Below are 25,355 nucleotides of genomic sequence, written 5' to 3'. Positions count from 1 at the left end.
AACATATTTTCAGTGGCTCTTATATCAGTATTTGTCAAATATTTTTCAATACTACAATCATATAATTTAAAATTACAGTCTGGCTGCTTATTTATTATTTACAACTTAAGACCCAATTAACAATTTTCCTCCCAAATATCCCACATTTCTTTTTTTCCTCATTATCTTCTCAAGTGATAATCGTTGGCGGTAATTAAAACTGTTAAATAATTTATAAAAAAAAATCCACACAAATAAATTTCGATTGCAATTCCATTTCCAATGTCATTGTTGTTTTTATCTTTCCTTTATTGCATTGTATTTTTTTTTTTTCATTTATTTATTTGATTTTAATCCAAGAAGGGCTTTCTCTTCTCATCCCAAGACAATGGCCAATAAAAAAATCCTATTTTGCGAAAATAATAAAGAAAACCAGTTTCAAAATTTTCCCATTTGCTTAAAAATGGTGATCTCTGTGAGTCAATGTTGTTGTTGTTGTTGTTATTGCTCCTTGGAATCGCTCACATATTATGCATGTGGTGGCATGCCGCATGCCACTGCCAAAAAAAAAATGTTTTTTTTTCGTAGCATTTTACAGCCACGTTAAGGTCATGTTCAAAATGTTGCAAGTCTTGAGCCAAGTAAACAGAAATCAAGCGACAACAGAAACACCAACAACAACAACAAACAAACATTGCAACAAAACTCAAAATAAATGCAATGACAATCATGTTAAGGAAACTTGTTTGTTTGCTTCGTGGTTTTAGAAGACAAGACTTGGACGGGGGGTATTCCCTTACTCACCCTGGGATCACGACTGCCTGCTGTTGCTTGCTCTTTTGTGAGTCAAAGTAATTCCACCACGCATGCTCTCCCGTATGTTGTAGGCCCCAGGCAATGTTGAAGGAGCTGCCGAAGAAGAAGAAGAAAAAATAAACAATTGCGCAATTGAGTTTTAACAACGTCATAATAACCAGCCTGGCTTGCCAGCTAGGCTTGCTGGCTGACTGCCTGCCTGGCTGGCTTGTTGCAATAACGAGCAAACCACCAACAACAGCTCGAGTGGCAAATCAACTTTGCTAAACCTTTCGGAAGCTGTTTACTTGCTTCAATTATTTCGCTACAATTTCTCTTTTGGGTATGGTTGGTTATTCGGATGAATAGGGCTCCATAAAAATGGATTGTTTTGGAAAATCTGCGATTATGGAAAATATTTTTTTTAAAAAAATCAGCAATTTTTAAGGGCGATTGAAAATTAATTTAAAAAAATATTTAAAAAAATATATTTATTAATACTACGATTCTAAGGGTCCTTGGGAAGCTATTTACAAAAAATGATTTTATCTGTGTCTTTTGAAAATAATTTTTAAATAATCGTTTATTATTTCTCGTCCTTGGAAAATTATTTTAAAAACCTAAGATCGTATCCAAGATGGATTTTGAAAAAAACTATTAAATAAAAAACAATTTTTGCTTGACCTGGACAAATATTTTTAACAATTCTACGATCTGACTGGTGTTTGGGAAAAAGATTCAATTTCAAAAACAATTTTAGCTTGACCTGGACAAATATTTTTAACAATTCTACGATCTGACTGGTGCTTGGGAAAAGATAAAAAATTTTTCAAAAATTATTTTTAAAAAAAATTCCACGTCCAAGGCCATAGAAATATTTTTCATACATTTTTGTTTTTTAAATTCCACGTCCAAGGACATTAAAATATTTTGGAAAATAATTTTTTTTTAACAATTCCACATCCAAGGACATAAAAATGTTTTCCAAAAAAATTTTTTTTAAAAAATCCACGTCTCTGTCTAGTCCAGTTCAGGCCATATATTTTTTTAATAATTTATTATTATAATTTTTTTTTTTTTTTTTGGGAAAAAATCGACGGCCAGTTCTAATAATTTTTATTTTTTTTTAGAAAAAAAAAAAAAGTTGACGGCCAGCTCTAATAATATTTATTTTTTTTTTTAGAAAAAAAATCGACGTCCAGTTCTAATAATTTTTATTTTGAATTTACTTCTAGTTCTAATAATTTTTAATTTACAATTACTTTTTTTTAAATCCACGTCCAGTCTGAGGTCATAAAATTATGTTTTTTAAAAAATCCAAGTCCAGTCTGATTTCATAAAAATGTTTTTTTAAAAATCCAAATTCAGTCTGAGATCATAAAATTATGTTTTTTAAAAAATCCAAGTCCAGTCTGATTTCATAAAATTATGTTTTTTAAAAAATCCAAGTCCAGTCTGATTTCATAAAAATATTTTTTTAAAAAAATCCACGTCTGAGGTCACAAAAATATTTTTTTTAAAAATCCACGTCTGAAGTCACAAAAATATTTTTTTTTTAAAATACACGTCCAGTCTGAGGTGATGAAAATGTTTTTTAAAAAAATCCAAGTCCAGTCTTAGGTTATAAAAATATTTTTTTAAGAAATCCACGTCTAGTTGAAGGCCATAAAAATAATTTAAAAAAAAATCCACGTCCATTCCAAGTCCATAAAATTATTTTTAAAAAATTCACGTCCGGTCCAAGTCCATAAAAATATATTTTTTTTAAATTCCACGTTCATTCCAAGTATATAGAAATATATTTAAAAAAATCCACGTCCATTCTAAGTCCATTAAAATATTTTAATAAAAAATCCACGTCTAGTTGAACACTATAAAGATATTTAAAAAAATCACGTCCATTCCAAGTGAATAAAAATTTTTTAAAAAAATAATCCACGTGTCTTCCAAATCTATAAAAATATTTTAAAAAAAATCCACGTCCAGCCCAAGTTCATAAAAATATTTTTTAAAAAATCCATGTCCAGTCTGAGGTCATAAAAATCTTTTTTAAAAAAAATCCACGTCCGGCTGAAGGCCATAAAAATATTTGCCATACAAATATTTAAAAAATAATCCACGTCCAGTTTAAGGCCAAAAAATATTTTTAAAAAAGTCCACATTCATTCCCAGTCCCTAAATTTATTTTTAGAAAAATCCACATCCAGTCCTAGGCTATAAAAATTTTTTTTTTAAAAATCCAATGCCAAAAATATTAAAAAGTGCTTTTAAAAAAATCTATGTTCAGTCCATAAAAATATTTTTCAAAAATCCATGTCCAGTCCATAAAAATATTTAAAAAAATCCATGGCTAGTTGAAGGCCATAAAAATATTTTAAAAAAATCCACGTCTAGTTGAAGGACATAAAAATATTAAAAAAAATCCACGTTTAGCTGAAGGCCATAAAACTATTTTTAAAAAAAATCCACGTCCAGTCTGAGTCCATTAAAGTATTTAAAAAAAGCCACGTTTAAAATATAAAAGATTTAAAAAATCCACTTCTAGTTGAAGGTCATAAAAATATTTAAAAAAAGCCACGTCTAAAAAATAAAATATTAAAAAAAATATTTTAAGAAATCCACTTCTAGTTTAATGTCATAAAAATATTTAAAAAAATCCACGTCCAGTCTGAGTCCATAAAAGTATTTAAAAAAAGCCACGTCTAATTGGAGGTCATAGAAATATTTAAAAAAATCCACTTCTAGTTGAAGGTCATAAAAATATTTAAAAAAAAAAATCCATGTCTAGTGAAAGGCCAGAACAATATTTAAAAAAAATCCACGTCTAGTGAAAGGCCATAAAAATATTCTTAAAAAAGTCCTCGTCCAGTCCATGGCCATACAAATATTTTTTTTTTCAGATTCACGTCCAGTCCAAGTTCATAAATATATTAAAAAAAATTTACGTCCAGTCCAAGTTCATAAAAATATTAAAAAAATCTAATTCCAACCCAAGGCTGTAAAAATATATATTAATATATTTAAATCCACGTCCAGAACATAAAAATATTTTTTTAAATCTAATCCAGACATTAAATATATATATATATATATATTTTTAAAAAAAATCCAAGTCCTGATTATATATTTTTATTTTTAAATGCACATCCAAGCCATAAAAATGTATTTTTTTAAATCCATACAAATATTTTTTTAAAAAATCCACTCCAGGCTTAAAATCCACATGCAGTCCAAGGTCATACATATAATTTAAAAAAAAAATCCACAACCAATGAAAAAAGAGATCTGAAAAATAATTTTTGTTAAGTCCTGAAAGAATATTCTTCATAAGCCCACAATTCCAGCCCCGGTGGTAGCGCCCTAAAAATTCCCCTTTTGCCAAAAAAAATTTTCAAAAATTTCCTACTCGTCTTGTTTTCCCAGTCTTCTGCCATATTCCAACTGCGGCTTCTTGTTGGTTGGTGGTTTTCAGCTGATGCCAATGACGACGACGACGACGCTGAACGACGACAACAAGTTGATCACAATGATGATCATGACTAGCAACGATGCCCACGAGAAGATGATGATAATGACGTTGATGATGGCTGGTGATAACAGTAAGAAAATGTACGCGGCGTTTCAATTTCACTTTCATTCGCTCAGCGGATTGGCTGAATAACGGTTGTGTGCCTACCACAAAAACACTGCGTGTGCAAAAATATACAGTTAGCGTGCGATAACGGAAAGGACTCAACAAAATAATATTATTTCGAATGAAAATTGTTTGTCGGAAAACTTGTGATTGCCCACATGGACATTGATCTGTAACACTAATCCTCTAAATACCATAAATAACTGTCGGTTTATAAACAAAATAGGAAAAGAAAAATAAGAAGATAATATTATAATAAGCCAAAAAGGATTACTTTTAAATGAGCTTACAAAGCGTGTAAATAAAAAATATGATTTGTGTCAACAAATTTTGAAAAGTGTACCACAAACATCTTCAAAAACACTGAATTGAATTTATCCTCAACCGTTGATCTCCGCCTCAAAATTTAATGGAATTACAAAAAGGTTGGTTCTCATGAATGCTTGTGCTATAAATTTGCTATCAACAACAACTACAACAACATTTCTACACGGGCATCTTAACCACCAATTCCCATCATGGTATTAAGGACACAACACAAAGTTACACAAATGAAATACCAGAAAACCTATTCACACTACGAGCTGGAAGCCTGGCTCAGACGGGAGCAGAGGTAAACAACCAACACCAGTTAAACAAAAATTAAGAAGATAAAAATAATAATAATAAAAAGATCGATTACAACACATTGACAGAATAGGGTAACACATTTTTGGATGTTTGTGACAAATTAACACAATTAACCGAAATATTACTAACTGTTGTAGTGTGAGATGTATAAAGAAAATTTATAAAAAAATATGGATAACTCAAAAGAATGAATTTTCCACTGAGAAAAAAAGGATTGAACATAAACATGAAAGAATTTTTGAATTTCTTCTCATCCAAAACATTTCTTCCTCGGGAGACGCCTTTTCTGAGGAATTGAGGGTTTAAGTAGTTGGGGATTTTAGTTGTGAAGTCTTGTTCCTTGAAATGTTCCTTGAAATATCTTTTTTTGGTCGTTGTCGTTTTTTGTAGGGATTTTTTTCCTCAAAGGCTCAAAGTGCTGCCAAAATCCTTGACATTCAAATTCATTCAAAATTTTTGAGAACCTAAAGGCCTTATAAAATATTTTAAAAATCCAAGAAAGTCAAAATCCTTGGCCAATGTTCGGAGTCATTAAGATTTCCTAAATTGTCTATTTTAAGGCCTATGGAGAGATTTAAAGATATTAAAAGATCGAATATTTCAATAGCAGCCTTCAGAGGCCCAGTGGATAGTGGTTTATTGAATGTTTTCAAAGAAATATTAAATTGCGGAACAATGTGGAACTTGTTTAAAGGTACATTTTTGTTGATTTCAAATTCAGGATTCGGAGCCGAAAGGCCTCTCCATCATTCCTTTGAAATCACGATTTTTTTCCTATTAAGGTATATTTTTTCCAAATTTATTAAAAATCCATCAGGTATACCCTGTTCTCTTTAAAGACCCGCGATTTTAAGCCAGCTGAAGCCTCTATAAATTCCTGTAAAAGTCCATCCATTTTTTTTTAATGAAGGGGGGTTGGGGGTGGTTTCTAAGAATTCCCTCAAATCTCTGCGACTATTTTTCTCTCAAAAGAATCCTCACATAAATCGACTTAAAAAAATCGTAAAAGCCCAGTTTAGTTTGTTGAAAGGCTGACCTTCGAAGTTCTTGAAGACCATATAAAAAATTCATGGATTTTCAGGCTCACATAGGTCATCTAAAATTTTAAATAAAATTCACAAATTCGGATTCCATAGGTCTTTAAAGAAATTAAATTGGTTGGAAAGAAAGAAATTGTTTTTTTTCGGGCCCTTGAAGAACCTATATCATTATTAAATGCATTTAAACTGTCAAGCTTCCACAGGTCGTCGAATATTTTAATAGCGGCCTTCGGAGGTCCAGTGGATAGTGGATTATTGAATGGTTTCAAAGAAGTATTAAATAGCGGAACATTGTGGATAATTTTCAGAGGTTTAATAGTACATTATTGTTGATTTCAAATTCAGGATTCGCAGCCTCCTTTGAAATCACGATTTTTTTTCCTATTAAGGCATATTTTTTCCAAATTTATTTAATATCCACAAGGTATGAGCTTTGAAGATCTGTTTAATTTTCTTTGAAGACCGTAATTTTAAGCTGGCTGAAGCCTCTGTGAATTCCTGTAAAAATCCATCCCTTTTTAATAAAGGGGGGGGGGGGTCTAAGAATTCCTTCAAATCTCTGCGATTATTGTTCTCTCAAAAGAATCCTCCCATGAATCGACTTAGAAAAAAAAACGTAAAAACCCAGTTCAGTTTAATGAAAGGCTTGCCATTGAAGTTCTTTTAAAACTAAAGGATTTGGAGAATGAAAGTTTCATACGTAGTTCCAAGAGACCTTGAACACATTATAAATAGGTTCAATCGAAATATTTTAAAACGCACGTTTTGAAGCATTGAAAATCCTCGCGTTTTGGGTCTTCTACTAAGTCTATTTAAAAATCCGTGGATTTCAGGACCTCTGCGTTTACGTTCCTAAATTATCCCCTAAAATTCGTCACTTTCAGGCCCTTTATTAATATTTACTGCACCCCACTGTCAAGTTTCTATAGGTATAAGATTAATAAAAAATTTACAATTTCGGAACTCTATAGGTCTTTTAAAATTGTATAGAAATCAACGCTTTTCAGACTGAAGGCTCTTCAGCTAAAAGCTAAAATTATGAAAAGAATCCACATTTTTTGGCCCTCTATAGATAGTCTTAAATTGTTTTCGGGCACCTGAAGACCCTCTAACACTATTTAATAAATCCCCTAAAATTATATATTGAAAATTCTTCATCTGAAATTATAAAATAAATTCCACAATTTAAGACCCCTATAGGTCTTCTTAAAGAATCCCCTAAAATTCTTCGCTTTCGGGTCCTTGAAAAGCCTCTATCACAATATAATGCATCGACGCTGTCAAGCTTCTATTGGTCGTCTAAAATTATGAAAAAATCCATAATTTCTAAAATTTTATAAAAATATTGAATGCCCTAAAATTCGTCGTTTTTGGGCTTTTGTATGCCATCTAACACTATTTAATAAATCCACGTTTTCAAATCTCTATAGGTCTTGTAAAAATATGGAAAACCCCACATTTTCGTCCCTCTATAGATCTTCTAAATTTATATAAAAATCTAAGTTTTCGGACCATTGAAAACCTGTAACACTATGTATTTAATAAATCAACAGGCTTCTAGAGGTCGTTTAAAATTCTGAAAAAATCCACAATTTCGAACCTCCATAGACATTCATAACTGCATAAAAATCCACGTTTTCAGGTCATTAAAGACCCTTTTAGGCCATTTAAAAACTCCACCCTTTCAGATGTCAATATGTCGTCTAAAATAATTTTTCTAAAAAATTACAATTTCGGACTTTTATAGGTCGTCTTAAATTATGAAAAAAAACACCATTTCGGACAACTACAGGTATTCTTAAATTGTATAGGATCCTTTTAGGCTTTAAAAGAAGCCACGATTTCAAATTTCTTTAGGTATTCCAAAAATATTAAAAAAATACATAATTTCAGACCTTAATATTAAAAAAAAATATTAAAAAAAAAATAACTAAAATTTCAGAACCCAAAAAGTAGCCCAAACATTTTTAAAAAAAATACCCTGTTGAACTCTATAGCTCTTCTAAAATTGTAAAAAAAACCGAGCCTTAAAGATCCTCTAATATTATTTAAAAAAATCACGTTTAAAGACCTCCATCAGAAATCCACGTTTGAAGACCTTCGTAAAAAATCCACGCTTAAAGACATCCTAAAGTTATTTAAAAATGCGTGATTTGTAGTCTATATTGGTATCCTAAAATTATGTTAAAAATTAAATAATTTAGGCCTCTAAAGGTTTTTTTTAATTTATTTTAACAATTAATTAATTAATTTTTATAGATCTCCAAAAATATCTTAAAAACATAATTTATTAGTGACCTAAAATTAGCATAAACATCCAGTCCTTTGAGCACCATGGCTCTTCAAAAATAGAACTTCTACAATTCCTCAAAAAACATTTTGAAAAATATTTTAAAAAATGCAAAAAAAAAATTAAAATTTTAAATTAAAAAAAAAAAAAAAATGTTTTTAGTTATTTAAAAATGCGTGATTTCTAGTCTATATTGGTATCCTAAAATTATGTTAAAAATTAAATCATTTAGGCCTCTTAAGGTTTTTTAATTTATTTTAACAATTAATTAATTAATTTTTATAGATCTCCAAAAATATCTCAAAAACTTCATTTATTAGTGACCTAAAATTAGCATAAACATCCAGCCCTTTGAGCATCATGGGTCTCCAAAAATAGAACTTCAACAATTCCTAAAAAAACATTTTGAAAAATTATATATATATAATATATATTTGAAAAAAAGTCTCCAATTTTTTTTCTAATATAAGTGCCAAACAATTACTTTAAATATCCATGCCTGAGGGTCTCTGTAGATCGCCACACACTTTATTAAAAAAAATGATTTTTTAAAGGATTTTCAATGAATTTTTAAATTACCCGATTTTTCAATATTTTGAAGGCGTATTTTTACAAAAGTTCAAAGTACTTTTCAGAGAATTTCTCTGCTTTCTAGCCACAAAGTGTCCCCTAAAATTAGTTTCAAAATTAAATCATTTAAGCCTCTAAAGGTTTTTTAGATTATTTTAAAAATTGAGGTTATTTAGTTTTTATAGATCTTCAAAAATTTCGAAAAAGAAACTCTGTACTTCCAGTCATTTATAAGTGACCTAAAATTAGCATAAACATCCATGGATCTTCAAACAAATAACTTCAACAATTCCCCAAAAAACATTTAAAAAAAAATTAAAAAATTCCAAAAAATGTTAAAAATTTTAATTTTTGGAAAAACAATAATTTTTGAAAAAAAAAATAACTTCTACAAGGCCTCTAAAATCAATTAGAAATCCATGCTTTCGGTCTGTTTTAAGTCTCCAATTTTTTCCCCTAGAATTAGTTTAAAAATTAAATAATTCAAGCCTCTAAAGGTTTTTTTTAATTATTTTAAAAAATAGCGTTTTTAGTTTTTATAGATCTTCAAAAATTAAAAAAAAAAACTCTGTCATCATTCAGTCATTTATAAGTGACCCATAATTAGTATAAACATCCAGCCCTTTGAGCATATTGGGTCTCCATAGCTAGAATTTCAAATTTACCCAAAAATTGTTTTTTAATTTTTAAATTTATTTATTTAAATTTAAAAAAAAATGAGAAAAAAATTTAAAAATAAATAAATTTTTAATTTCTTGAAAAAAAGTGTCAGAATTACCCAAAAAAAAACTTTTGAAAAATTATTCTTACAAAAATTAATTTTTTTGAAAAAAAAAATTAATTCTTTGAAAAAAGAAATTAAAAATTTTAATTTTTTGAAAAAAAAAAAAATCAAAATGTAACAAAAGTATATTGTAACCTCTAGAAGACCCTAAAAATTAATTAGAAATCCACGCTTTCAGGATTTTTAAGTCTGCCTTCCCTGCCTACCTAAACTGTCATGTCTCTATTTCTTTTAAAAATTTTAATTCTTTGAAAAAAAATAATTAAAAATTATCAAGAAAAAAATTTGAAAAATTTAAATTTATTGAAGAAAAAATTTAACAAAATTAAAAATTTTAATTTTTTGAAAAAAAAAATCTAATTTTAATTTTTTTTTTTAATTAACCACAAGATTTTAAAGTCTTTTATTTTTACAAAATTTAAATTTATTGAAAAAAAATTAACAAAATTTAATTAAAAAAAAAATTAAAAATTTAATTTTTTTGAAAAAAAAAAAAATTAAAAAAAAACTAATTTAACCTCTAGAAGTCCCCTAAATTTAATTAGAAATCCACGCTTTCAGGCAAAAATTACTTCATATACCAAAGCTTTCGGGTCTCTATAGGTCTCCATAAAATTTATTTAAAAAAATCAAACCAAACACCTGTTCCATGTCAGATTTTGCAACACTGCCCTTAGATATCTCAAAGCATGGCAATAAATCAACAACAAATTACTGGGCACACTGATTGATGATAATGTCTCCAAAAAAATATCACTCAGCATGACTAAACTGTTTTGCACTATCATCGGACTATCAATGGCACCATCTTAACGTCTTAATTACCCCAAAAAGAAAAAAAATAATTTTCAATTTTCCCTTTGGCAAAGAAAAGCTATCATAAGACACGAAAATGTCATTGGGCATGACAGCTTCACATAACAGCCAAAGCGACGGCCAATGATTTATGCTAACAGAAAACTAAAGTTCGAGTAGCGGATTTCCCCCAAATGGGAAAAAACGAAATGAAAAATCAAGAAAAACCAAAGGAAAAATTAATGAATGCACATGTTAGTTCCCCCCCCCCCCCCTGGCCTAGTATTGGGCCGAAAATATGCACAAACACACACAGTCACAAACAAATTTTTATATGGTCGATTATATAATATTTTCATAACTGAATGCCAACGATGATGACAACAACACCACAACCGAGTGGTGAAAGAGGGTCTCAATGTGAGCGCGTAAACTAAAGGCCGTCCCAGTAAGACAGGCAAAACCACTCTTATGACACTTTACGGTCACTGACACCAGACGACAGTGACTATGGCAAAAAAAAAAAAAAAAAAAAAAAAAAACGAAAAAAAATAAAAACAAACAATCGACACTCACTGACAGTCGTTGTGTCTCATGGACATATTAGTCACATTCACTTAGGCGGTGGCAGCAGCTTCAGCGCCAGCAAAAAGCTGGCAGCGATTAACGAACCCATGAAAATGACTTAAATGAAAACAATCATCATGCCCCATGCAACAAGCGGCAGCAACAACAACACCGACAACAACAAAGAAGTAAAACAACTCCGCAAAGGTATTGGCCAGTCAAGAGAGCAAAACGCTTAACGTTCGGCTAGTCAAGCAAACATTACCTAAACGATGGCAAGCAACCATAAATGGCAAACTTGCTACACATGCCTGCCACTCTGTGTCATATGGAGCGAGCGAACCTACCTCCCCTCTCGATCATCAGAGCTGGCTGGCCAGGCATGTGCCATCCAATACCCAGCGAGATCAACTTGATCGTCATGCAGTACCGGTAAATGTCAACTTTCGGTTACTTGCCGCTGCAAAAAAAATTCCAATTTTTTTCGCGATCTCAGTCCGCAGATAAAACAAGGAAAGTTATGAAAAACCCAAGTCATTGTTGCGATGCAATGCGCTTTGTTTTAGTTAAAGATATTAAAATACAGTGTTAGCAGTTTTTTGTTGTTGTTGGTAATTTTTATCGCAGATTTTGAAGTTTTTGTAGGCAAATGAGGGAAAGAAGTACTGCCAAGATTGTTGCTATTGATATTTGAAAACAAAATTAAAACAAGTAAAAAAAAACAATAAGTTCGGCCGGGCCAAACTTTTAATATCCTCCACCTTAGGGTAAAAGAAACATTAGAAGAAATGTGGCAAAAACCATTAAAATGCCGAATATCGGGAGGTACCGTTATATGGGGGCTACACCAAAACGTGGACCTATAATTACAATGTTTCGCCACACGAACTAGGACCCATTATGACCCACAAATACCAATTTTTAGACAAATCAGTGAAAAAATGTGGCAAAAACCATCACAATACCGAATATCGGGAGGTACCGTTATATGGGGGCTATACCACAACGTGGACCTATACTTGCAATGTTTTGCCACACGCTCAGGGACCCGTTATGACCTACAAATACCAATTTCCAGACAAATCCGCGAAAAAATGTGGCATAAATCATCAAAATACCGAATATCCGGAGGTACCGTTATATGGGGACTATACCAGAACGTGGACCGATATATCCCATTTTCAATACCAACCATCCTAGACACAATGCAAATTGCTCTGCTAAATTTTGGCGCTCTACGTCAAATAATGTGGGCTGTATCGTGATTTCAACAGACGGACAGAAAGACAGACGTACAGACAGACGGACAGACAGATAGACAGACGGACAGACAGACAGACAGACGGACATCGTTAAATCGACTTAAAATTTTATGCTGATTATGAATATATATATACTTTATGGGGTCTAAGACGAATATTTAAGGATGTTACAAACGGAATGACAAAGTTAATATACCCTACTTTCCAAGGTGGAGGGTATAAAAATCTCAAAAACCCAAGAAAAAGGGGAATTTTTGCTATATTTTGGTAGACCTAGAGAAGACCGAAAAGGTGGATTTGAAAAATAATTTTAGGAGATAGCTGCCCGAAAGCGTCGATTTTTTTAGGATATTGTAGGTGACATATGGAGGTCTAGGAGCGGGGATTTTTGTAATAATTGTTGAATACCTACTATTTTGAATATCCGAAAAAAATATATAAAAACCTTCAAAGAAAAATCCTTCAAAAAAACCCCCAAGAAAAAGGGGAATCTGTAAAATTTTTTGGACGTCCTATAGAAGACCGCAAAAGGTGGATTTGAAAAATAATTTTAGAAGACCGATATATACCCGAAGTGTAGATTTCATTTATGATATTGTAGGTGACATAAGAAGGCCTAGGAGCGTGGATTTTTGTAATAATTTTTGAAGACCTATAGATCGGAATTTTGATGACCAATTGAGACCCAAAATCGTGGATTTTTATACCCTTCACAATACTATGGAGGGTATATTAGGTTTGTCATTCCGTTTGAACCACATCTCGAAATATACATTTCAGGCCCCACAAAGTATATCTATTCTTGATCAGCATAAAAGTCGATGTCGATTTAGCGATGTCCGTCCGCCTGTCCGTCTGCGGAAATCACTCTAGCTTCCGAACGAAATGAAGTAGGTTGATAAAAAGGTTACTCAAATGTAAATTTTGTCTTTAGGACTTTTGGTATTGAAAATAGGCCATTTGGTCCACGTATTGGTATAGCCCACATATAACGGTACCTCCCGATATTCGATATTTTGATGATTTTAGCGACATTATTCACCGGATTTGTTTCAAATTTGTTATTTGAAGTTCGAAATGGATACTACAGCCTATGACAGAAAATTATACGTGGAGGTCCACGTCTTCGTATAGCCTCCTCTTTCAAGGGAACCTCCAAACATTCTGTATTTTGATGATTTTAGCGACATTTTTCACCAGAATTGTTTCAAATTTGATATTTGAAGTTCGTAATGGATACTGCAGCCTATGACAGAAAATTATACGTGTAGGTCCACGACTTCGTATAGCCTCCACTTCCAACGGAACCTCCCGATATTCGGTATTTTGATGATTTAAGCGACATTATTCACCGGAATTGTTTCAAATTTGATACTTGAAGTTCGTAATGGATACTACAGCCTATGACAGAAAATTATCCGTGGAGGTCCACGTCTTCGTATAGCCTCCCCTTCCAACGGAACCTTCCGATATTCTGTATTTTAATGATTATAACGGCATTATTCACCGGAATTGTTTCAAATTTGGTACTTGAAGTTCGTAATGGATACTACAGCCTAAGACAGAAAATTGTCCGCGCAGGTCGACGTTTTGATATAGCCCCCATATAATGGATCCTCCCTATATTCGGTATGTGCTACATTATTAACCGGTTTTTTTTTTCAAGTTTCGCATTGGAATATCGCAATGGCTTATGACAAAAGTAGCCTATGCAGGTCCACGTCGTCGTATAGACCCTAATATAACGGCTACATTCGGTATTTTTAAGAATTTTTAACGGATTTTATTTTTTTGAAAATTGCCAAAATCGTTCCAAATGGTGGAGGGTATTCAGCTTTTTTACATCTTTATATAATATGTGGATGGCTAGTCTAAGGTGTGCGCACGATTTTAGGCCTGAATTGGTCTTCAAAACTCCTATCTATGTGTAGCCACAGAAGGGCATTGAGGTCTTCTATAGCCTCAGGAGATCCTTGAAGTTTTCTGTGGCCACAAAAGGCCTTTGAGGTCATTAAGCTTTAGAGGGTCTACAATACTCACCGAAGATGATTTAAGGTTCATTCAATAGTCATAGGAGACCTTTGAGGTCTTCTATAGCCTCAGGAAACCCTAGAAGTTGTATATAGCCACAGAAGGCCTCTGAGGTCCTAGTTAGCTTCAGAAAGCCTTCGAGGCCCTTTATAATCACAGAAGATCTTCAATAGCCTCAGGAGACCTGCGAGTTCTCTAATAGGCACAGAAGACTTTCGAGGTTCTCTATACCCACAGAAGATCTTCTGGGTTTTCTATATTCTCAGAAAATCTTTGAGGTATTCAATAGCCTCAGCAGACCTTAGAAGTTTTCTATAGCCACACAAAGCCTTTGAGGTCATATTAAGCCTTAGAAAGCCTTCGAGGACCTCTATATTCACAGAAGACCTTTCGGGTCTTCTATAGCCTCAGGAGACCCTAAAAGTTTTCTATAGCCACAGAAGACATTTGAGGTCTTATTTAGCTTCAGAAGGCCTTAGAGACCTCCTATAATCACAGAAGACGATAATTGATGACTTCTAGTCACAGAAGACCTTCCAGGTCTTTAAAAGCCTAAGGAGAACTGCGAGTTCTTTTATAGAAGACCTTCTAAGTTCTCTATACCCACGAAAGATCTTCTAGGTTTTCTATATTCTCAGAAAATCTTTGAGGTATTCAATAGCCTCAGGAGATCTTAGAAGTTTCTAGAAGGCTTTTGATGTCTTATTAAGCCTTAGAAAGCTTTCGATGACTTCTATAGTCTCATAAGACCTTTGAAGTCTTCTATAGCCTCAGGAGACCCTAAACGTTTTCTATAGCCACAGAAGACCTTTGAGTTCTTATTCAGCCTCAGAAGGCCTTCGATGCCTACTGTAACCACAGAAGACGATCATTGAGGTTTATTCCATAGTTATAGAACACCTTTGAGACCCGAAAAGTTTCCTATAGCCACAGAAGACCTTTGAGATCTCCTATAGCCACAGGAGGCCCTAGAAGTTTTCTATAGACACAGAAAACCTTTAAAGTCTTTTATAGCCGCAGGGGATTCTAGAAGTTTTCTATAGCCACAGAAGACCTTTGAAATCTTATATAGCCTCAGGAGGCCCTAGAAGTTTTCTATAGACACAGAAAATCTTTGAGGTCTTCTATAGCTTTAGGAGACCCTAAAAGTATTCTATAGCCTGAGAAGGCCCTCGAGGCCTTCTATAATCACAGAAGACGATCATTGAGGTTTTCTATAGTCACAGAAAACATGATTGACGTCTTCTATAGCCTCAGAAGATCTTCGAGGTCTTCAAAAGCCTCAGGAGACCTGCGAGTTCTTTTATAGCCACAGATGACGTTCAAGCTCTTCTATAGCCACAGGAGACCCTTGAAGCCTTCTTTAAACTCAGAACACATTTAAGGTTTTCTATATCCTCAGCAGAACGTCTAGGTCTTAGGTAGCCTCAGAAGATCTTCGAGGTTTTCTATAGGCTCAGAAGATCTTTTAGGTCTTTAATAGTCTAAGGAGACCTGCGAGGTCTTTTAGAGCCACAGAAGACCGTTGAGGTTTTCTATAGCCTCAGAGGACCTTTGAAGTCTTCCCTCAGAAGGCATTTATATAGCCGCAGGAGACTCTAGAAGTTTTCTATAGCCACAGAAGACCGCTGATGACTTCTGAACGACTTTTGAGGACATATATGGTCGCAGAAGACCTTCGAAGTCTTCTATAGCCTCAGAAGATCTTTTAGATCTTAATTAGCTACAGGAGGCCTGCAAATTCTTTTACAGTCACAGAAGACTCTTAAGGTCTTCTACAACCACAGAAGACCTTTGGGGTCTCCAAAAGCCACAGAAGACATTTAAGGCTTTCTATAGCTTCAGAAGGGCTTTGTGCTCTTCTGTAACCACGTAAGACCCTCTTACAATTTCGTTGTAAAACCTTGAAATAAATTATATCTATATTACTATACTACGGATCACACCAGATGTTCTAACATGTTTCCCACACATTACTTGGAGGGATAAATAATTCACACACACACACACCCACTCACCACCTAATGACAAGCCCAGAACTTTTCACACATTAGTTTGCATACGAAACCCCAGGAACATGAATTTTCCGAACTTCCACCAGAACATGTAACATTTTTCCAATTTTTGCAAATCTTTTCATTGAATATTTCCTTCTTTTTCTATTCTTCTCTCACTCACTTCCTCTCTCTCTCTCTTTTTTTCTTATTCTCTCCCTCTCTCCACAGAGTGGCAATGTTACGAAAATTTCTAATACCAACTGTTATTGTCAGTATTCTGCTCCTGCTCACCACCCTGATAACGCTCACCAAAACGGAAACAACATATGTTGTTACACCATCAACACCCAAGCGAACGGTTGTTGTTACGAAATCAACGGCAACGAAGTCGGCACGACCTGTCACAATAGTCCTGGCAACATCGGTGGCAGATTACAACGAAACAACAAGAACGGCCAATGCCAGCAGCTTGGCAGTCGACAACACACATAATGAGAAGAGTGGCAGCAACAGTAGCAACAAAAACCTGGGCAAAGTTAACACCAAGAAGCTATTGAATAATGCCCACGTAACAACAACAACATCGTTGCTGCCCTTACAGCCACCTCTGAATGTGACATCAACCACTTTGGCAAGTTTTATATTAAATCAGCAACGTCAGCAGCAGCACAAGAAACAACGACAACAACAGCATCAACAACTGACAAAACATCAAAAGGATCAACAGGACCAGCAAAAGAAGGAGCAAAAATATCATCAACAGCAGCTCCAGAATATTTTGAGGCAACAGCAACAACGTCGTCAACAGCTGCAACAGCAACAGCAGCAGCAACAACGTCAAAGTCGCCAACCCGATAGAAATGAAACTGGGGCGGCTGAGGGAGCTACAAGCCCCGCTGCCGCTGTGGATGTTGGCGGTGACACGCAACAATCCCAAAAACATTTAATAAATGTTTCAAACGAATCCGACAACAACAACAACAAAAGCGAAGAGGACTCGAAAAAGGTAAGAATTTCAATTTTAGCAACTGACATTGCTTAACATTTTTCCTCCCTCTCTCTCTCTCCCTCTACCCCTTGAGGGAAATTTAAATTTGGGGAACCCAACACAAAGGGATAAAAGTCGTCAGTCGTTGGCTGATTGTCAGATTGGCTTGTTTTGACTGTCAAAACGTGTTGTTGCTGTGGTTCGAACACTTTGAATTGGAAAATATGGGACATGTTGTTATTTAAATTCGAATCGAGAATGTCATGAAAGTGGCAATAGGTGTCAACGGTTTCACATGTTTTACTTTTGGAAAATAGGGAAACATTTTGGGGAAGGGTACAGAATGTTGGGAGGTGTTGTGTGTAGGGATAGCATTGTTAAGGTATTAATAGCATCTGAATAAATATCAGATAGAGGAAATCATGAAAAATAAAAGAGATATTTTTTCAAGGTCCAAGAATCCTGATTTTCAGGACTTTCTGGCAGGATAGGGAATTTTTTCGAAATATTGCTTCTCATGGACCAGAAATTTTAGAATTTTCAAGGCAACATTTGTTTCAGGGACCAAAGATTAAAAAAATCTTAAATTCTCTATACATCCTCTTGTTATACCTACAAATGTCGCCTTTGGAGACCTCAAAAGTTTCCGGTGGCTTCCCAAGACTCGAAAAATCTTCTCAGTCTACAGAATACCTAAAATGTCTTCTGAAGCTATAAATGACTTCAAAGGTTTTCTGTGGCTATAGAAGACATCGAAAGTCCCCAGTAACTACAGAAAGGTCTTCTGAGGCTATAGAAGACCTCGAAGGACTACTGAGGCTAAAGAAGACCTCAAATGTCTTCTGAGAACTCGAAAGTCTTTGGCGGCCATAGAAGACCTTGAAGGTCTCCTGTGACTATAGAAGTCATCGAAAGTCTCATGTAACTATAGAATACCTCGCAGCACGGACCAAAGATTAGAAAATCTTAAATTCTCTACGCATCCTCTTTTTATACCTACAAATACCCTCAAATGTCTTCAACGGCCTTTGGAGACCTCAAAAGTTTCCGGTGGCTTCCGATCTTCTGAGGCTACAGAATATTTTAAATGTCTTCTGAGGCTAAAAAAGACTCCATAGAAGACATCGAAAGTCTCCTGTAACTATAGAAGACCTCGAAGGACTACTGAGGCTTAAGAAGACCTCGAAAGACTTATGTGGCCATAGAAGACCTCGAAGGTCTTCTGAGGCTATAGAAGACGCCGAAAGACTTCTATAGTCATAAAAGATCTCAAATGTCTTCTAAGGCTATAGAAGTCCTCGAAATTCTTCTGAGGCTATAGAAGACCTCGATGGACTACTGAGGCCATAGAAGACCTTGAAGGACTACTGAGGCTAAAGAAGATCTCAAATGTCTTGTGAGACCTCGACAGTCTTTGGCGGCCATAGAAGACCTTGAAGGTCTCCTGTGACTAAGAAGTCATCAAAAGTCTCATGTAACTATAGAATACCTCGCAAATCTCCTAAGGCTATTGAAATTTTAGCATTTTCAAGGCAGCACGGACCAAAGATTAGAAAATATTAAATTCTCTATACATCCTATTTTTAGACCTACAAATACCCTTAAATATCTTCAACCGCCTTTGGACACCTCAAAAGTTTCCGGTGGCTTCCGAAGACCTGAAAGATCTTCTGTAGCTACAAAATACCTCAAATGTCTTTTCAAGTCTTTTCACTTCAAAGGTATTCTGTGGCTATAGAACACATCGAAAGTCTCTTGTAACTATAGAAGACCTCGAAGGACTACTGAGGCTAAAGAAGGCCTTATGTGGCCATAGAAGACCTCGAAGGACTACTGAGGCTAAAGAAGACCTCGAAAGAATTATGTGGCCATAGAAAACCTCAAATGTCTTCTGAGGCTATAAAAGTCCTCAAAATTTTTCTGTGACCTAAAGAAGACCTCGAATACCTTCTGTGGCCCTACAAAACCTCAAATGTCTTCTGAGGCTATGAAGACCTCTACAGCCTTCTGTCGCTATAGAAGGACTCGATGGTCGTTTTCAGTGACTATAGAAGACCAGGAAGGTCTACTGAGGCTATAGAAGACCTCGTAGCTCTTCTGTGGCTATAGAAGATCTAAAAGGTCTTCTGTTGCCATAATAAAAATTTTAGATCTCCTGAGGCTATTGAAGATCTTCTGTGACTATTGAAGACCTCGAAGGTCTCTTGAAGCTATTAGAGACCTCAAAGAACTTATGTGGCTATAAAAGTACTCGCAGGTCTCCTGAGGCTATTGAAGGCCTAAAAGACCATCCGAGGCTATAGAAGACCTCGAATGTCACCTGTTACTATAGAAGACAACAAAAGTGGTCTTCCGTGACTATAGATGACCCTAATGATTATCTTCTGTGAGGAGAGAAAACCTCGAAGGTCTTCTAAGGCTAAGGATAACCCCGAAGGCCTTCTGGGGCTATAGAAAACATCGAAAGTCTTCTGAGGCCATAGAAGACCTCAAAGGTTTCCTGTGACTATAGCAGACCTCTTATGTCTTCAGTGGCTATAAAAGTACTCTCAGGTCTCATGAGGTTATTGAAGACCTCAAAGATTCTCTGAGGCTAAAGAAGACCTCAACGGTGTTCTGTGGCTCTGAAGGACCTCGCAGGTCTCCTTAGGCTATTGAAGACCTTAAAGATCTTATAAGGCTATAGAAGACCTTGAAGGTCATCTGTGACTATCAAAGACCTAAAAAGTCGTCTTCTGAGGCTATAGAAGACCTCAAAGTCTTCTGTCTCTCTAAAAGACCTCGTAAGTCTCCAGAGGATAATGAAGACCTTAAAGATCTTCTGAGGCTATAGAAGACCTCAAAGGTCTTCTGTCTCTCTAAAAGACCTCGCAAGTCTCCTGAGGCTATAGAAGACCTTAAATGCCTTCTGAGGCTAGAGAAGTCTTCAAAGGTCCTCTAATGCTATAGAAAACATCAAAAGTCTTTCTTAGCTAAAGAAGACCTCAACGGTCTTCTGTGGCTCTAAAAGACTTCGCAGGTCTCCTTTGGCTATTAAAGATATAAAAAATCTTCTGAGGCTATAAAAAACCTAAAAGGTCTTCTGAGGCTACATACGAACTGGAAGGTATTCTGAGGTTATAGAAGACCTCAAATGCCTTCTTTGGCTATAGAGAACTTCTAGGGTCTCTTAAGGCTATAGAAAAACTTTAATGTCTTCTGAGGCTAAAGAAGAATTCAAAGGTCTTCTGAGGCTATAGAAAACCTAGAAGGTCTAAGGTGGCTATAGAAGACCTCAAAGCTCTTCTGTCTCTCTAAAAGACCTCGCAAGTCTCCAGAGGATATTAAAGACCTTCTGAGGCTTTAGAAAACCTCAACGACTTTTAGAGTCTATAAAAACATTCGAAGGTCATCTGTGACTAGAGATGACCTCAAAAGTCGTCTCATGTGACTATAGAGACCTTGAATTTCTTCTGTGGCTATAGAAGGCCTAGAAGGACTTCTGAGGCTATTAAGGGGATCTCGAATGTCCCTCATTTTTAAATTTTTCACTAGTATCAGTCTTGGAGGTTAGGCAAGATATAAGGCTGCGTTTTTTTCTAAATACGTACTAGTACCATATACTACCATATTTGGTACAAATTCTGGCTTACGTTCTTTTACATTTATGTCTTATTTTCTCTCTCTCTCTCATTTTCAGGTCGAGCCCTTGGATGAAGTTTCGGCCCACATAGAGCTCATTGCACCACTTGCCACTTCGACAAATGCCTATATACCCTTCGATTTGGATTACAATGATCCGGCAGAGGAAAAGTCACGGCCGCCCGAACCCAAAAAACAATCCACCATTAATGAGGTCCTAACAAATCTATTTCCCATAGGATTTTCGGATATTTTCAAGTTTAGTTATCCGGCTGATGAACAGCAACAACAGCAGGACCACCAGGGACACCTGGTTTACCAAATACCCCAGGAACACGAAGGGCATTTGGAACATCAAATACCCCAAGAATATCTGGAACACCTGCAGCCCCATTTACATCAAGTACCTCACGAAATTCCAAACTCTGCACCCGAATTTATTTCCAATCCTGTCATCGAGCATCAAGTCCATCCCGTTTATATACCACCCGAAGTCCAGAGATCCTTGCCAGCAACTCCATCACCCACGGTGGCCATGAAATCTACCCCTACACCCTTCAAACCCATGCCTGAGAAGAGTGCAGAACTGGCTTCCATTGAAATGTTGATACCCTTCAAACCAATGCCAACGGATAGACCGCTGAAGGGCAGGGAATTCCATGCCAGAATTGTGCAAAAAGAGAAAGTCTACAATGATCCACTGGCTATTGCTTTTGAAACTCAATCCGGAGAGGAGGAAGAAGGAGAGCAACAGGTTCAGGAGGAAGTTGAGACAACAACTCCCACTACAACCACATCAACGACAACCAGAAGGAGTACCACAACAAGGAAAGTTCCTTCTACAACAACAACAGCAAGAACACGCTCTACAACAACAACAACAAAAGCTCCCTCTACAACAACAACGAAAAAGCCTTCCTTTACTACCACAACTACAACTGCTCCTTCAAAAACACTATCTACCACCACCAGAAAACCTCGGGGAAAATCTTCTCGAAGAAGACCTCCCAAATCCTTTCAAACCTCAACGACTACCAAAAAACCTGCCACAAAATCCAGAAAGGAAGAGGAAACTCCTGGCGAATGGCCTAAAATATCCAAAACCCTCATTCCGTTTGAGCCAAAACTGGAGGAAATATCGGAATCCCAAAAGACTGCGCCGGAAAATTCCACGATAATCTCTACCTTTGTGACCATGACCCGGGAGACAAGAAGGGAAACGAGTCCGGGTCATGTGGAAATTGTGGTGGAGAAATTCCTGGGCGACCCTTCTGCCAGCAAGTCCTCCTCTGAAGATTTTCGGGATGGCAGCAATTCCATTAGTAAAGAGGAGCTGCTGCGTATAAATCGTGCTGCCAAGGAGGCCTCGGTGCTGCCAAGTCTCCTCGTAAATCCAGATGATGACAATGCCACCAATGGCAACTCAACTTCCGGCTCCAAGGCCCCAATTGTCATTCTGAATGACAATTCCTCGGATGATTTTGTGGATGCTCCGCAGGATGATAATCAAATAGCAGAGACTCAAAACTTTGCCCAGGCAGTCTATCAGGATCCGGCCCAAAGTGTCACATATTCCGAGGGACCTACTCACTCGGTCAATGTCCACATTATCCATGACGATAAGCTGAGGAAGGCCCAGGAGGAAACGGAAAAATTACTGGAACGGGAAAAGCAACAGGAACAGGCCACCCAGCCGAGATATCAATCCTATCAGGCATTTGTGGAGCAGGCAAAGCAGATACAAAATTCCCTGGAGGAGGCTCCTTCCAGGAAGTTCCTGAAAAATTTCAAACCAGTTCTCTCCCAGAACCCCAACCCCCCGCCAGTGCCGAAGGGTAACTTCCATTATGAACAAATGCCGGAGAGTCATATCCAGACGGTGCCTCCCGCAGCCCAGTTGCAGTTTGTCAAATATGAGCGAGTGCGGCCGGAGTATCAGCCCCAATATGAGGAGCATCATGAGTCTTCGGAGTTACACACCTCAATTACGAACAGCGGCCAGGTGAGTGACAAGGAGGCCTATGAAACAGTCGGACATGCAGAGAATCCGGAACCCCAATCTGTCACCCCCTACAATTTTGTGTTTGTAACCATGCAGGGTCCGCAAAAGCGGGAGGAGGAACAGATGGAACAGCATCAGGTACAGCAACCCCAGGAACAATATTTGGGACCCTACAATCCCCACAAGAGTCCCCAGGAATTTGTCTATGAGGCCCTTCACTCCCAGGCTCCCTCACAGCCACAGCCTCAACCCCACCCTGAGCCGGAACCTGTTGTCGAACATGACCATCAACCCCAGGAATCTGAGGACAATCCCAAGCCCAGTGGCGGCGGAGGCTATACCTTTGTGGAGGTCCAAAAATCCATTAACATCCACAACAAACTCATCACCGAAAAAGATGGTCGGCTAATCGAGCAGCATGAGACCATTTATCCGGAACAGAAATATGGGGAGAGGTTAGCCCCCGAACATCATCAGCCCCAACATCCAACCCCTCCGGCCCAGGATTATGTGTCTCTGTCACAAAATCCCATTCATGTTGCCCATGAGGAGTATGAGCAGGCAGCCTCCTTGATTGAGGAGCAGCATGCCCTGGATCCGGCGCAGTCCCTCATAGATATTGGTCCCATACAACAATCAAATCTCGTACAGGAAAGTCACATTGTGGAGACGCCCTCGGCCAAGGGAGGGCAGTATGTCCAGAGCCAAACCCAGGAAGAGGTACACCAAGAGGAAGTAAATCATTCTTATCAGGAACATGAACAGGTTGAGGTTCAGCAGCATCATGAAGCAGAACATCACCAGCATCATCACCATAACCCCCAAGCAGGTGGTCATGTAGAGGAGGGCCACCAAGCTCCTCCTCCCCCTCCACACCCTTCTGCACCACAAATCCAAATTCCCTATGCCCTACGACCGGAACACCATCAACCCTATCAGGGTCCCCTGGTGCTGCAGGAGGTCATCGAGAAACATGTCCACATACCCTATGCCGTACCCGAACCCATTCCGGTGCCTGTGCACTTCCAACACTTCATAGATCGCCCAGTGCCCATAGAAACCATAGTTGAAAAGCCCGTACCATATCCCGTTGAAAAAGTCGTCGAAAAGGTTGTCGAAAAACACGTCCCCGTGGAGGTGGAGAAAATTGTTGAAAAACCCGTGGAGAAAATTGTCGAAAAATATGTGGATCTCCCCGTGGCCATACCCATAAAAATACCTGTGGCCCTACACATTCCAAATCCCAATCCCATTTACTCTCCCCTCTATGGGCATGGCCACTATCCACCCTCGGCGCCATATGGCGGAAGTGCCTCGGGCGCATGGCCTCAATCCTCGTCCACACTGGCCCGCATACCCACCAAAATCCTGCAGGCCTACTATGCCAAAATGCTCAAGAAACTGGTACCGCAAATGACCCAGGCCTATAAAACCTCACCCTTGGCCTCGAAACCCAAATATCAGGCCTCCAAGCCAACCACCAAACATCCAGCCAAAATAAGTGACATACGTTTCGATTTGAAGCCCCCACCACCACCGCCATTGGGTCCCAGCTGGGATGTGGGGGCTCGGTATCAATATGACTACAACACCCTGCCGCTGGATCTCTCCGCCTCATCGTCCATTGCTGTGGCCGAGCACAGCAAACGTCCCACTGTGCCGGGCTTTAAGGGGAACTATGATGAGTTCCAGCGTTGGCGCAATGGCCACAGCCTAAAGCGTAGCCCAGATTTTGGTATGAATCTGCACATGGAATATGGTTTCAAGCCGCCCCTGGTACCATCCGTAGAAATCGATGACAAGGGGGTGCCTCTGAAGGCGGCAGCAGATCTGACGAAGGGAAAAGAGGAGTAAACTGAGATTCTGAAAAAATATAATTTTTAAAAAATAAAAATTATTTTTAGTTTTAAGTCCTTGAGGAGATTTTCACCTATCATGGCGGTGCATTTAAAAATTAGTAATTATTTTTTCTACTCCTCTTCCTTCTCCCCCCCACTCTTTTTTAATTTATAACGAATTTCCAATTTAATTTTTAATGAAAACAAAACCGTGCCAAAACGAATTAACCGAATTTTTAAATATTTTTCTTATTTTGTTGTTGTACAAAAAAAATATTTATTAAATAAAATTTATAAAAAAATTAAAATATTTTGAAGGATTTTTTTCTAAGAAATAGGTCACCAAACTTGGATCAAACAGGGATTTGAAAAGCAAGGAGCGCCAGGCAAGGATTAAAAATAACACTTTTAGACCAAAAACCGCGGATTTAACAAATATTTCATTCAAACATTCAGAGTTCCGGAAGCAAAAAAAATGATCTGAAGAAGAGTAAACGTTGAATAAAAAAAAAAATTACAAGGACTTTCAGTT

At 36.7% G+C, this 25,355-nt stretch overlaps 1 protein-coding gene across 1 annotated transcript; it reads left to right on the top strand.

The window, feature by feature from the left end:
- Positions 1–4,300: 4,300 nt before the first annotated feature.
- LOC131802827 (titin) lies at positions 4,301–24,839 on the top strand. The gene is made up of 3 exons (XM_059123496.1): positions 4,301–4,383; positions 16,603–17,380; positions 21,042–24,839. Exons 1-3 carry the CDS (start codon positions 4,301–4,303, stop codon positions 24,837–24,839), a joined length of 4,659 nt encoding a protein of 1,552 aa, XP_058979479.1.
- Positions 24,840–25,355: the final 516 nt, after the last annotated feature.

The sequence above is a fragment of the Musca domestica genome, unplaced genomic scaffold (assembly GCF_030504385.1).
Source record: "Musca domestica strain aabys unplaced genomic scaffold, Musca_domestica.polishedcontigs.V.1.1 25, whole genome shotgun sequence".
Taxonomy (NCBI): domain Eukaryota; kingdom Metazoa; phylum Arthropoda; class Insecta; order Diptera; family Muscidae; genus Musca; species Musca domestica.
This window is presented reverse-complemented; position numbering and strand designations above follow the sequence as displayed.

Bases quoted from the DNA above. Each gene is read 5' to 3' on its own strand.
- LOC131802827 (XM_059123496.1), top strand. From the start codon at position 4,301: ATGATGATCATGACTAGCAACGATGCCCACGAGAAGATGATGATAATG. The intron at 4,384-16,602 runs GTACGCGGCGTT...CTCTCTCCACAG, and splicing joins GGTGATAACAGTAAGAAAAT to AGTGGCAATGTTACGAAAAT. The intron at 17,381-21,041 runs GTAAGAATTTCA...TCTCATTTTCAG, and splicing joins GCGAAGAGGACTCGAAAAAG to GTCGAGCCCTTGGATGAAGT.